Source organism: Drosophila albomicans, chromosome 3, assembly GCF_009650485.2.
Source record: "Drosophila albomicans strain 15112-1751.03 chromosome 3, ASM965048v2, whole genome shotgun sequence".
Classification (NCBI taxonomy): Eukaryota; Metazoa; Arthropoda; class Insecta; order Diptera; family Drosophilidae; genus Drosophila; species Drosophila albomicans.
Window position 1 is genome coordinate 40,197,464 of NC_047629.2, and position 14,454 is coordinate 40,211,917.

At 32.2% G+C, this 14,454-nt stretch overlaps 1 protein-coding gene across 5 annotated transcripts in view; it reads right to left on the reverse strand.

Annotated features, from left to right (window-relative positions):
- Positions 1-1,299: 1,299 nt before the first annotated feature.
- LOC117568929 (RNA-binding protein Musashi homolog Rbp6) overlaps positions 1,300-14,454 on the reverse strand; it is a 224,186-nt gene continuing 211,031 nt past the window's right edge. For 2 of the 5 annotated variants that reach the window (XM_052003653.1, XM_052003657.1), the window contains 3 exons: positions 11,047-11,113; positions 9,732-9,984; positions 1,300-8,440 (listed from right to left, as the gene is read on the reverse strand). In XM_052003653.1, the coding sequence (XP_051859613.1) occupies positions 8,399-8,440; positions 9,732-9,984; positions 11,047-11,113 (362 nt within the window). In that variant the 3' untranslated portion in view covers positions 1,300-8,398. Of the gene's footprint in view, positions 8,441-9,118; positions 9,358-9,731; positions 9,985-11,046; positions 11,114-14,454 lie in introns of all 5 variants that reach the window. The other 3 variants (XR_007954721.1, XR_007954722.1, XM_052003654.1) reach the window with 3 other exon arrangements.

The window sequence follows — 14,454 nt, forward strand, 5'->3', positions numbered from 1 at the left end:
TTTCTCCACTTCAACTTTCATTTTGAATTTCCCATTACACTCGTTTTTTTCGCCTTTTTTTTCAATTTCAATTTCAGATTCAGTTTCAGTTTCAGTTTCTGTTAATGGGGTAGGTTGTAAGTTGTAAATGTTTGTTGCTAAAGTTTTGCATACTTATTTGTTGATATTGTTGTGTGTTAAAAACTTTTACAATTTGCTCTTGTCCGAGTGTGTGTGTGTGTGTCGGTGTGTGTGTGTGTGAAGTGTGTAAAAGGCAATAATTGCCATTTCTGAGTGTGTTGTGTTCTCTGTCAGTTAATGTTAATTTCAATGTACTTGATGTGGCCGCATATTATGTTTCCTTTCTGCTTCTGCTGCTGTCCAAGGGTCCTTATAAATAATTGAATTACTTTAACCATCCGCCTGTCCGTCTGTCTGTCTGTCTGTCCGTCCGCTTTTTCTGTTCGGTTCCATCCATCATATGCTTAACATTATTGAATTTAACTATATGTTTATTTGTTGTTCTTGGTTATATAACTATTATTTATATATATATATATATGTATACATATATATATATTTATATATATCCGTGTTTATATGTATGTATATATGGGCATATTTGCGTTCGTATGAATAGTTCTTGGGCTGATCATATATATATATGTTTTTCTTTACTTTTTGTTTTTTGTTTTTGTGGTATTTCTCATAGTAAATATACAAATTCGTTACCGGATTTCTTTATAGAAATGAAAAAATTGTTGTTTTTCTTGTAATTATTTTGTTGTTTTTGTCCTTTTCTTCATCTTTATAATAATATTTTTGTTGTTTGTATCTTTTAAATTCTTGTTATGCTTCTATTTATGTGTATGGCTTTCGCACGGTTGTCTTTTAATTTTTCATTTTGTTCTTCTCCTTCATGTTTATTATTTATTTACCTTGTATAGTTTGCTGTAAGTGTAGTACTGCATCAGTTTGTCTCATAACTATTACACTGTCATACATATGTATATAGAGCTTATGTACACACATTGGCGACGCCTTTCCATTTCTATTTCCATTTCCATTCCTTTTGCGCTCACTTTCTTTCGACTCTTCTCTGCGATTCTCATGCCAAGTTCCAATGCGTTTGGCTGGGATTAAAGTTCCGTTTAAAGTATTCGCGTTCATCCAAAAAAACATGTGCTTGACCGACTCAAAGATACCACGCAATATATGTGTCTGTGTGTGCTTAATTGAATTAGCTCTTTCCTTTTCTTTTCATTCTCTTGCGCCTGTCGCTCTTAATTACTTTTACTTACTTAGTAGAATACTTACAAACTGTACGCTTTCATATTGCGCATTTTGTTTTTTTATTTTATTTTTTTTTTGGGTTTTTATAAATGTATCTTCAATTTGTTGTCTCTGGTTTTTTGTCTTGTTAAATTTTTAGCTTTACGTTTACGTTTTTTTTTGTTAAGATTCCTTCGACTTGTATCGTGTATAAAGTATTAAAATGATTTCATTTAGCTGGTTTACCCATTTTGTTTTTTTTTTTGTAAATACAATTTTAACGTCGCCTTCGCGTTTCATCCGCTTTCGCTTTGTCTTCTTTATTTTTTGTATTTTTTTTGTTGTTTTTTTTTGGTTTTTTGTTTTTAGCTTAATCCATTTGTTTTCTTGTTGTATTTATTATTTATTTGTATTCTTGTATATATTAATATATAATTTTTCCATATAGTATAGTGTAAAATATATAAGAGATATTGTCAATATAGTAAAGGTGTTTTTGTCAGTAGGAGTACCAACTGCAAACTGACACATTCCTGGGGGGAATTTCTTACTTATAGCAAAAATAGTCAAGTGATCGTTCGTATGTATTGTATGTAGGTTTTTGTTTTTCCATTCCCATCATTGTTTTTCTTTGTTCTATGCATTTACCAAGTGTGTGTGTATAGGTGTGTGTGTGTTGGTGTGGTGTATGTACATATGTGTCTATATAAAGAACTGAAGAGAGAGAATTGTCTGATGTCAGTAATTGATTGCTACCATACATATATAAAAGCATGTCTGTGTGTCTGAGTGTGTGTGTGTGTGTACAAGGCTCACAATATTGCGTCGTCCCAACGTGCCTCTCTATGCGCTCCTCAATGGGATTCGGATCGTAGTTCCAGGCTGCAAAGGGGGTTGTGGTGAGGAGGAGGGGCGTTTGCATGTGTTGTTGGTATATATATAAAAAGAAACGTCACGTCCTTCGATATTCGATTAGTTAATTGTTAATTTGTTGTTGTTGTTGTTATTGAATTATCTTTATCGTTAATCGTAATCGTAATCGTAATCGTAATCGTATTGTTGGCGAATTACTCATACACATAATAAGAACTGATATGTTTATATAAGACAATAAGTGTAATAATAATGGTGATCGTTATTCGTAAACGTTATCGTTATCGTAATCGTTATCGTAATCGTAATAATCATAAATAGAATTAAACGGAAAGTAAGTCGTATATAAGTTGTAACTACACGCCAAACTCTTTTACCCTTGTCTGGCTGTCTGTCTTTTCGTAATTGTTTTCTTTTGTTCAAATATTTTCTTTTTTGGGTTTCTCACATTAAAACTATTTTACATACGTTTTGTATTACACTCACTTCATACGTCTCGTCGTCGTGTCCTCTCCATCCAATTCTATTCTGAATTCTCACCGAAAAAAACGCGACCACAAATTGACTTTTCGACTCAAAAAACGGCATTTAGCTTAAAGTAAGTATGTGTTCTTATATCGCTTTGTGTTTTTTAAAAAATCTTTGTTTACGGCATACTTATGTATTTATTTTTATACACGTTTTTCATCCTCTCTTCCTCGTCTCCTCACTATTTATATAAAAAAGAGACATCTTTTTGTTTTATTATGTTCAATTTAAAGCTTTTGCGCCTGCGCCGTCGAAATTCCTTCTCTTTCTTCCCCTCTCTCTATTCCTCCTTCTTTTCACCTAACTCTAGCTGCTATCTCTTTCTAATGACTGTCCTTTTCGACGACGCCTTCAGTAGAAAAATAATGAAAAAATTGTCGTTTTTGGTTTTCTTTTGTTTCGTTTTGTTTTGTTTTACTTTCTTAAATGTGTTTTCATTTTGTTTGTTGTTGTTGTCTTTGTGTTTGTAGCTGTAACATTTTGTTGTTTTTTGGTTTTTTCTTTTATGTTTTATCTAATTGACTGAAATTGATTTTGTTACAAGGACGCATTTTCTTTTGGTTGTTAATGTTGTTGTTGGTTTTGTTGTTGTTGTTGATCCGGTATACCAATATTATTACAATAATTTGCTGTTGTTGTTCTTCTTGTAGCTGAGTTCTTTTTTCTGTTTTTGTTTTTTCGTTTAACAATATAGAGCACTACAAAATAATATGTTGTTTGTCTTGTATAAAGCATGTTCTTCTTCTTCTACACATAACGAACGTGTTAACAGGGGGAAAAATGCTAGAAAAAATTCAACAGTACGCTTAAAGCTGTTTTTCTTTTTGTTTTTTGTTTTTCACAAGTTTATTTTAATAACCGATTCAACTGCTCAGCTCAACCGGTTTAAACAACAGTCCCTCACAAAAAAATGTATCCCGTTTTGTGTCTTTTCGCTTTTTGGGTCGCACAGCTGCCGAATAAAGAAAAAAAACCCGATACGCCATCGTGCTGCGCTTTTTCCGTTTCCGCATCGGACCATTTCCGGTTGAAATTCGGCATTCGGCATTCGGTTTTCTACTTACAACATAAAACAAAATTAAACTAGCTTTCTGTAGTGAATACTTTGGGCCAGCAAAGTTTTAGCATACGATCTATACGAGATGTGGCATTAGAGCTGCCCACAGAAATGATTTGATTTATTTTGTGTGTATTTTTTTTGCTGAGAATTGTTTTCTAGACTTTTTTTTATTCGGATGCCATTTAAGAATGCATCAGTCTCAAAGGGGTCGGATATAGACGACACTGCGAGACCGATTCTAAATTGTTTTCAGTTTCGTATTTTGTTCTAGGACAGTCAAAAAATGTTTACAAGTAATTTACAATATGCATATTTTGTTGTAAGTGAGAGAGAGAATTAACTTCTCCCAACTTTGCTTTTCCACTTTTAATGCAGTTCATGCGTTCGTCGCTTTACACTCGTAATTATTAATATTTATTTATCATATATATATATATATATATTTTGTATGTATATATATATAATTTTAGGTGTATATATATTTATATGTATATTTATATATTGGTGTATATTTAATGTATTCCATTTGCTTTATTTTCTCATTAATTCATCCATTAAACTTACATTAGCTGCAATTGTTGTTGTTGTTGTTCTTCTTCTTCTTGTCATCTTGCTGTTGTTGTTGTTTTCAATTATTGCTTTTAGAACGTGTCTTAAAAATATATTGATTTATTTATTTAATTTATATATGTGTATGTATATTGCCTTACAAGTTACGCTTTCATATATATATATATATATATTGTGTTTTTTTATTTTTTTATGCAAATATAACATGTTTTTCTTTCGCTTATCCAAACGCTTTTCCTCGCATCCTTTTTACCTGGATTACGAATACTTGCCCCTCTGCGATTTTATTGTTTATTCTGTAATATTATTCTCATATATATATATACTTTTTTTTTATTAACAAATAGTTTAGTTAGCGTTAAAGTAACCATTGCCTTGACTCCCTTGCAGATACAGTATGCACTCCGTATGCGAGACTACATACGTATACATAAGTAAAATGTGTTTGTTGTTTTTGTTTTTGTTTTGTTTCCTTGCTGGACAATCAGCAATCACCAATGCTCGGTTAATCTATATAGATTCTGGATTGCCTCTAGCCGATTCATATACAATATATGTATATATAAATATGTAATTTAGCAGCTTACTTTCGCCTATCTAAAAGTTGTGTTTATTCATCATTCATTTTTCCATTTTATTTTCTCTTCTCTTTTCTTTTTTTTTGATTATTTATATATATTTATTAATTATGTCCCCAATTCAGTGAATTTTTGTGTGTGTATGTGTGTGTGTGTGTGGGTGAAATCAAGTGAAATGTTAAATGACAAGTGAAAAATTTCGAAATTAATGAAATGTTTTGTCCCAAGTGCTTCTTTGCTAAATATCTTTACGGGCTATAAAGCTTTGGTAAAGTTATTTTTCCATATCCGTTTTTTCAGTGTTTGGGTTTCTCTTGGGTTATAATCGTAGAATTGCTTTGTCAACATTATAAACGCTATTATATATTACACTGCATTTCTATTTTTTTTCATTTTGTTTTTCTCTTTTTTTTTGTTTGTAATTTGTATAACTATATATGTATGGTATTCGTGTATAATCGTATATATGCTGTTTGTTTTGTTGTTGTTGTTTTGTCATCTTCATTCCTATATAGGTTTTGTCTTTTCTATTTTGGTCCGAGACTTTGCATCGGCAAAGTCCTGGAGAGCGTTGGTTTGACAATTTGGCAAAAAAGTTATGAAAGGAACATTTTCACTGTGTTTCTGCTTCTGCATCTGCTTCTGTTTTTCTGCTTTTCTTTTAGTTTTTTCTTTAAATTTGTTTCTTTTTGTTGTTGTTGTTGTTGTTGTTGTGTATGTCGCCTAGTGCAAAAAATCTCAGACAGACAAAAAGCGCATCTTATTGTTTGTTATTGTTCTGTCAATTATAGAACAATACATTTCATTTTTTTATTTAATCATTTTTTTTTGTTAGTTTTTTCTTTTTTTGTTTTGTTGGTTGCTTTTGCCACTTGCTGTGTGTAACAAATGTTGTGTTTACTTAATTGTCAGATAGTTTTTTTTTTTTAGGTTTTTTTCTTGTTTTTTTGTTTTGTTCCAATAATTGAATACTCCATATAGTTGTATATAAATATATTTTTCTATTACGCCCCCCAAGTAGCATCGTCTAGTCCACTGCTCTTGACCCCTCCTTCTATCGTCCTGCTGCGTATCCCTGCGATGAAGGACGCGAGACGGCGCGACTAGAAAAATTAATTGCACATAACGTGGCCTGCTTTTCATATGCTTTTCTTTTCAACATTTTCTTGCATTCCTTCATTGATTACCCATCCAAATTCTGGCTTTTTTTGTTTTTTGTTTTTTTGTTTACATACATAAGTATTTAGTTAATTGTTTAAACATTTGCGTTTCTCAGCATTTGTCTTTTTTGGTTTTTTTTGGTAATTCTTTTTATAAATATTTTATTTACTTAAATATAATATATTGTTGTATGTATAATAGTTCATTGTGTTATATTTGCATATGCGCTTAGATTGTAATTTGTTTAAGTTTGTTTTCTTTTTGCTTTTGATTCATCAGTTTGTATGGGTGTGTTTAAGTGTATATGTGTTGGTTGTGTATGTGTGTGTGTGTGTTATATGCTTTCTTCTTATATACTTATGCATAGATTTTTGCTTTATCGTGTGCAAATAAATTGATTTATGCCTCGAGAGTTATGCAAAAATTTCAACCACACTCTCGATTTTCGCTTTCGCTTTCATTGTTTTGATAATGAATGCAGCAATGCTTTAACATATTTGTCTAACTATCCATTGTTTATTTAGCATTATTCATTTGCTTTCAATGTGAACACAAAAGAGTTGCAATTTTTCCTTCCTCATTTCTTGCATTTTTCTTTTCTTTTTTTAAATAATACAGAACTTCAACACATTTAACACATTTAATTTAATTAGATTTTGTTTTTATCCATCGATGCTATCGATGTGATTTGCTTTTTACATAAGTTTCCTCATCTTATTCATTTTGGCCAATAAACGAGATTGTTGTACTTTAAAATAAATTCATAATGATAACTTTTGCATCTAATTGTTTAGCACAATTTTCGATTTCTTTTGATTTTCTTACCACTGACACAAAATAAAACAGAAAACATGCAATACGATGCGACAGGGTTGCCAACGCATCCCAAAAGAAAAACTTATAACATTGCAAACATTACATTTTGGATCTCATGAAGTGCTTCGTTTGAAAAAACAAATAATTTTGTGTGTTATTATTATTATTATTTGCTTTTTGTTTTTGTTTTGTTTGCTTTTTTGATTTATGTAATTTTTATCTTTTGTATATATTGCAGTTTTCTTTATAAGTATATGTATATAATATGTATATATAATTTGTATATATATAGAAGTATATATATATATCGACTTTAACTTTAAAAGTTACAACTTAATTATTTAAGAATTGTAATAATAATGATAATAATAATCATTTGCTTTCAATAATAATACGCATTTAAATAATAACATTTTCGCTATTATTGCAACATTTTTTTGTTTTTGTTTTCTTTTGTTTTGTTTTGGTATTTTCAACTTTCTCCTTTCGCCTTTTTGCTGCTCCTGCTGCTGCTTCTTCTTCAGCTTTTTATAGTTTACATTTTGGTATTTTTTTTTTGTATTTTTTGTGTGTTTTTTTTTGGTTTTCTCATTACTTAAAAATGGTGACGCTTCGGCCCCTGGCACAATGTTGTCATCGTTTCTCCTCCAGGCTGGCCTTCATATTGCAGTGTGTTTGTCTTTGCCTGTGTGTGTGTGTGTGAGTGTTGGTGTGTGGGCCACGCCTACCTCTGCGCCTCCTCCTCTGCCTCCACCATCGCTGCACTTGACGCAGTTTCGTTTAATTTGCATTTTAAACGATTTTTGCTGCACACGTTGCATCTTTTTCAGTTGGCTCTACGAAGGGAGTTGCGATGGGGAGAGGGAGGAGTGGGGGAGTAGGTGGCAGGGTTGTGGCTGCGGCTGCCGTGGTTGGTTATTTGGTAATATTGTTGTTGTAGTTGTAGTTGTTATGCTGCTTCTTCTTCCGCTGGCTGTTTGTAGTTGTTGTCATTAAATTAAAATTAATTTTTTTTCTGCATCTTTTTTTTGTGTTTTTTTTTTTTTTGTTTGCTTGCGCTGCGTTCTATCATTTGTTTTTATATATAGATTTATTATATATATATATATTGTTGTATATATATGTATATACTTTAATTAATTAATTGTAATATGTGTGTGTGTGTGTGTAGGTTTGTTTGCGTTTGGTTTATTGGATTTTTGCTTGGCTGCTTAACAGATTTTGCAAATTGCAAAATGTAGAAATATATGTATATAATATGTCAGTATATTAGTATATACCAACTGTATATTTTTTTTTATTTTAAATTAATGTTGTATTTGTGTTCTGTGTATGTGTGTGTGTCAGTGTGTGTGTGTGTGTGGTTGCAGCATTACAGTTACTTTTCGTGTCTCTTGTCATTTTGTTGTAGTTTTTAGTTTTGTTGTGTGCTGCTCTATTTTTGTTCTCGTTTGTTGTTGTTGCTGTTGCTGTTGCTATTGTTGTTCTTGTTCTTGTTGTTGTTGATATTGTTGTTGTTGTTGTTTGTTGTTGTTGTCATTGCGGTTGTCGGCGCCACCTTTTAATGGTATCCATTTGTAAATGCCGCAGGAATTAGTGGTCCCTGTAAATAAACGTTTCGTGTAGAACAAAACAAATACACCAAAATTATTCAAATAAAATACAATTTCCGTGAAGCATCTCTAATGCACACATACATATAGAAAGTTTGTCAACATTTATAGGTATACATACATATATATATATATATAGATATATTTAATTTATATATTTAGGTAAAGTGAAAAAGTATTGAGATAGAAAAATTATTCAGTAATTTGTATGTGTCGTATGTATGTATGTAGTTTTGTATTTCGATAAAGAATGTAGAAATTGTCAAATTCAAATTTTCATATTTAATCACTTAATCCAATGCTAAGCCAAATTAATTGAATTGTCTCCGCATTCTTCATCGAAAAAACACAGCCCAAGGCTTTATGATGTATGTATGAATGAGTGATGTATGATTGTGGCTGCGCTTAGATTTAATATTTATATAATACATATGTAGTAGAAAATGTTTGTATAGAATTTGTAAATAAATCATAAGAGTTTTAATATAGTAATATTATTAATATATTAATTGAAACGGCCTAGAAAACTGTGCTTGTGACGTGCATACATAATTTTTACTTGATTTTTTGAACTATATTTGTTTTTTTTTTGTTGTAATATTTTTTTGATAAATAATTGAAATTGTTATTTGGAAAAAAACACGCTGTAGTTTTGTTGGTGTGCCTACCTTGTGCAACTGCGTTTGTTATATACTCTTATTACTTTCTTTTTCTCTCTTTTTTTTCTTTTGTTTTAGTTATATATGTATATATATATTTCGATTTATATATATATGGTATATTTTTTGTATTTTTTTTTGTATATACTTTTTGCTTTTTTGTTTGTTTTGCTTTATTTTTTGTTATTTTTTTTTTTGGGTTATCAGTCTTTTTATATATTAGCCATCGCAAAGTTCAACGAATAAATCTGTACGAAATGAAAGAGAAACACATAGTACAATATTTATAGAAGGTCGCAAAATATATAACTATGTAACTAATATATTTGATGATGATATATTTTATTTATTTTTTTAATTTTTACTTTTACTACACTTGTCTTGTCGGTTGAGCTGTGTGTAAGGCGAGAGATTCAGATGATGATAGCTCAAATGCTTTCTCTGCTCTCTGCTCTTCTCTTCTTCTCTTTTTGGTTAACGGACCACGACTGGGCCTAGATAACGCGCAGCACCCCACAGACCGAGACGAAGTATGCACTACTATTATTATTTTTTTCTTTTCTTTTTTAGTATTCTTTTTTATTTAGGGTAGTGAAACCCTCAACTTCTGTTGCTCACTTACCGGGCTGTAGTTTAACGGGGCACGGCTAACGGCAATGGGAAAGCCCGATGGCTGCGGACTGGTTGCCTGGACGTAGCCCACATTGTCGGCTCCGGCCGAGCTGTACATGTCAATGGTTGGTCCGGGCGAGTTGGTTGACGGAAAGCCCTGCCGTGTGGCCGTGGTGGCAGCCGCTGCATGTGGCGAGGCCGACGGACCAAAACTGTGTGCAGCTGCCGCAGCCGCCTGGTAGTTGTTCATCACTGCAAGACCGCCAGAACGAGAGATGGGCGAGGGGAAACGTGTTACTTATGTGATGATAATACTGCAAAGCTTATGACTAGGATTAGTTCTCTACCAGAACATTCAATTCAATAGCTCAACTGAAGCAACGAGTTGAATCTTTTGTATTCTAGATTTTATGTCATTGCATTCAATATGATATAGAATTATACAGAACACATAGAGTTACCAATCATATCAATAGGTATGACTTTTCAGCAACTATATCATCATATAATATATCATAATATAGTTGCCATCATATATCTATCTACATATCATATTATTGCTGAAAAGTCATATCTATTAATACGATAGATGTATCTATATATATATATCATCATATAGTTGCTAAAAAGTCATTCCTACACACACATACACTTTATGTGAAATTACTTGAAAATTTCTCTGAATAAGTGTTTTGTTAATCTTATAGAATCGAAATTAATTTGATCATGTCTTGGAAGTTTTAAGGATATACACATTTTTATAAAATATCTTTGCTTTTTTTATGATTTCTTGATTTCTTAAATTTTGAAAAGAAATCTAAACCCAAAAGAACATTGTAATCACTCAATGTGTAAGTCTTTTAAATTTCAGGAGCTTAAAAACTTTTAAAATTAAAAAAAAAAACAAATTATCCAATCTATTCTTGAATGAATTCTTTGAATATTCTATTTTTTCATTCTTTTTATGCAGTTTACTATTTATACAACTTTTAATTTTTAAGTATTTCTAGTTGATCCTATATTATTTCTACTTTCTATACTTGACTGCATCATGTTCTTGACTTAATTTCAAAGCTTCATGATAATAGCTGAGTATGATATTAACAGTTATTATGCTTTCATAGCTTTAATACATTTATGAAATGAGGATCTTACTATGGTTGAAATATAATATATTCTATCTATATTTAATGTTCTGCACTATAATTTCTACAAGATATATTTAAAGTAACTTTAAACTTTCATATTAGAAGCATATTTTAAGATAAGATTTAAAATACTTTCATCATCGTATCTTTCTAGTGCATGACCAGATTTATTTCTTACCTGATAGCGCCTGTGTTAGCAGCGGTGTATTGTTGTTGGGTGTCAGCTGCCCATTGGTTAGATCAACTGTAAGTGGCAAAAGAGTGGCAAGAGTTGTGATTTTAGTAGATGACGGCAAAGACAATGCGCTAGGCAACTAAGTTGAGTTAAAGTTATATAATGGGCATTAAAAATACCTAAGACAAAATAATTAAGACTGATCGCTAAGTGGAATATATAAACATATAGATGTACATATACATATATGTCGATTATAGGATTAGTATAAAATAGATATATAGTTGTATGTAGTGAGAGAGTATTTGAGGTATATAAATGTTATGAGTTATGGAGCTCGAGATACGACTAGAAAAGAAAAGAGAGAGAAAACAAATACGAGACTAACTAATGCAAGAGTATATAGTAAAATGCTATAAGTAAAGCCCAAGCCCAAAAAGCTAACTAAGGTATATAGACTATATTGTATGGTATGTGGGTGTATGTGTGTGTGTGTTTGTGTGTGTGTTGGAGTGTGAGTAACTACGACAAAAATAGAGCTAAACTAGAGCGCAGGTTATGAAAACACAAAATGCTGCACGCTTGGTTATTAAACGAGCGTTGTCGCCGTTTTTGCTCCGTTTACAAAACCAAACCAAACCAAACCAAACCAGACCCCAAATGAAACTCAGTTACAACAATGTGAGGGAAGAGAGATAGAGAGAGAGAGAGAGAGAGAGAGAGGAGCAGTCTCCTTTTGGCGCTTTCGCTCTGTGTTATCATTGCCGTTGTGCTCGGTCACAGCTGCTGCAGCAAGTAAAAATACGCTGGGGCCAATATTGAAATGACAACAGAATGCGGGGAAAATGCGAATGCGAATGGGATTGGAATTGGAATAGGGATTGAGATAGGGACGACGACGACGGTTAAGAAGTGACGGGTTATGGCTAACGGATTACGGATAACGGCTTCGACTCCAAACTAAAGCAACAGCAAGAACTGAATGTGTGTGTGTTGTAGCAGTTGCATTTCCTGCGGAAACACAAAAATTGATGTAACGTAACGTGACGTAACGTAACGAGGCGTGGCTTAGCCAGACGTTTGCTTATTGTCTGTCCCATTATGCGTGTGTGTGCGTGCGTGTGTAGCACTCTGTGTGTGTGTGTGTGTGTGTGGCGCCAATCAACTTTGGCTTACGTTTAGTTTTCGCTTTTCGGAAAGCTCTGTGCGCCATGTTGTTTTCATTAGCGAGCAGCGAAGCAACAGCAAACAGCAACAACTATAAAAGCTGCTGCTGCTTCTGCTTCTTCTTCTTCTGCTGCTGCTGCTGCTGGCCATAGGAAGAGCAGTAACTGCTTTTTTCTAAATAAATAAGTTTTCGGTTTTTAGTTTTTAGTTGTCGTTCTCGTTGCAATGGGTTTCCGGCATGCTTTTGCTTTTGCTATTTTCGCTTTTTTTTTTTTTGTTTTTCAGTTTTTCACTTTTTGCGTTGTTGTTATAGTTGTTGTTGAGCTTGCGGTGGTGCAGCTGCAATTTTAGTTAGTTTAGTTGTCAGACTTGTGGTTTTGTTGTTTGTCAAACCACAGTGTTGTTTAACGACACGCCACGTCAGAGTTGTCAACGTTGCCCATTTGTGACAACCTCATTGCTGTTTCGTTTCGTTTCGTTTCGTTTCGCTGTCAGTAAGCCAAAAAGCAAGGGGGAGACAACAACTGGCAACTGCAACAATTCCTAACTGCACCTAACTTTTTAGTGGTTACAACAACTGATTGATCTATTGATTGTTAACTTGCCAACCCTCGATGACTATTCGCAGTTCCATTTTGTGTGTCGAATAAAAATGAAATATTTGCAATGGAGCACAATTAAATTGTGTGTTCAAATGATTTCATGTGAAGCATTAAAAGGCTGCTTAACAACACTGGTGTTTTAATCGAATCTTAAATTGATTGTGGAATATAAAATGACAACCCTGGTCTCTTAATTTAATCCTAAATTGATTGTAAAATATACAATTTTAAGACAGTTTAGTGAAAAATCACAATTAAATTGAGTGTTCAAATAATTTAATATGAAGCATTGAAAGGCTGCTTGACAACACTGGTCTTTTAAATTCATATAATGACAACCCTAGTTTTTGAATTGAATCCTAAATCGATTGTAAAACCTAAAATGTTATGTCAGCTTAGAGAAAAATCAGTCTTTTTCGTTAGTAACACAAATTCCAAATTGACAAAGGATCTTTTTCGAATTTTTCATTAAAATTACAAAAGGGAACCCTTAACTTTTATTTTAATCCTAAATAAATTATCAAGCGACAAACTTTAAGACAGTTTAGTGAAAAATCAGACTTGTTCGTTCAAATTTCACAATTGATATTGAATTGTTTCTGAATTATGCGTAAAATAAAGAAAGGCAACTTTGGCGAATATTCTAGCCACATAAACAACCTTTGAGTATGATTCAATGAGCGCTTCACAACACTGGTTTACAATTACACTAAAGTTTAAAGAACGTTTTCAACAGCTACTTAAATTAGTAACACAAAAAAAATTAGTACAATTATTTGTCAAAAATTATACATAAGAGTTTAACAATTTTGTCGTTTATCAACACTACACAATTTATAGGGTATTGTTTGTTATTGTGTGACATTAAATTCGATTGAACTATACACTAAGTTTATATGGAAATTAACTACATAATTTAGCTTATAATCAATTGGTCTTTATAGTTAAAGTTAAAGTTTGAACGCGTTTATAATCATAGTTTATGTTTTGTTTTTGCTACAACTAATGAATGTATTTTTTTGTATGTATTGTGTGTGTAGAGAATATTTTTGTTGTTTAGTGTTTAGCTACTTAATATGCCAGTTAAACGACCATCAATTGGCAACGTTTTGCATTTAATGGACTCGCATAGAAAGTTTCATATCTAAAGTTATAAGAACACTACACATATAGATTAGATATACATTTATGTATGTAGATGTGTGTAAGTATGTGTGTGAACTACGACTGCCGCCTTCGGGGCAGTTTACAATTTATTATTTGATTTCGATTGAGCTGCTCTAGTGTATTTGCTATAAAGTGTAAGCTAACGGATTACGTTTTACGTTCAATTCGAAATGGTTAATCATAAAGTGTGTCAACGGCTTTAACAGATATATAACGATATATATTTATATATAGAGAGAGAGAGTGTATACTTCAGATATATGTTGTAGGATTATGCATTTTGAGTAATAAGACGACCATTAGCTGACCTTTGTTGACACTCGATTCGTCGCATCTCTTTATCTCGTTTACGCTGCTGCAGTCAATGAATATTGCGCATACGCCTCGTTGGTCCGCTAATAATAATAACAAGAGCTCTTGTGCCTTGCGGCCAGAAAAAGGACAAAAGACTTTTGCATCCGTTTATGTTTATTT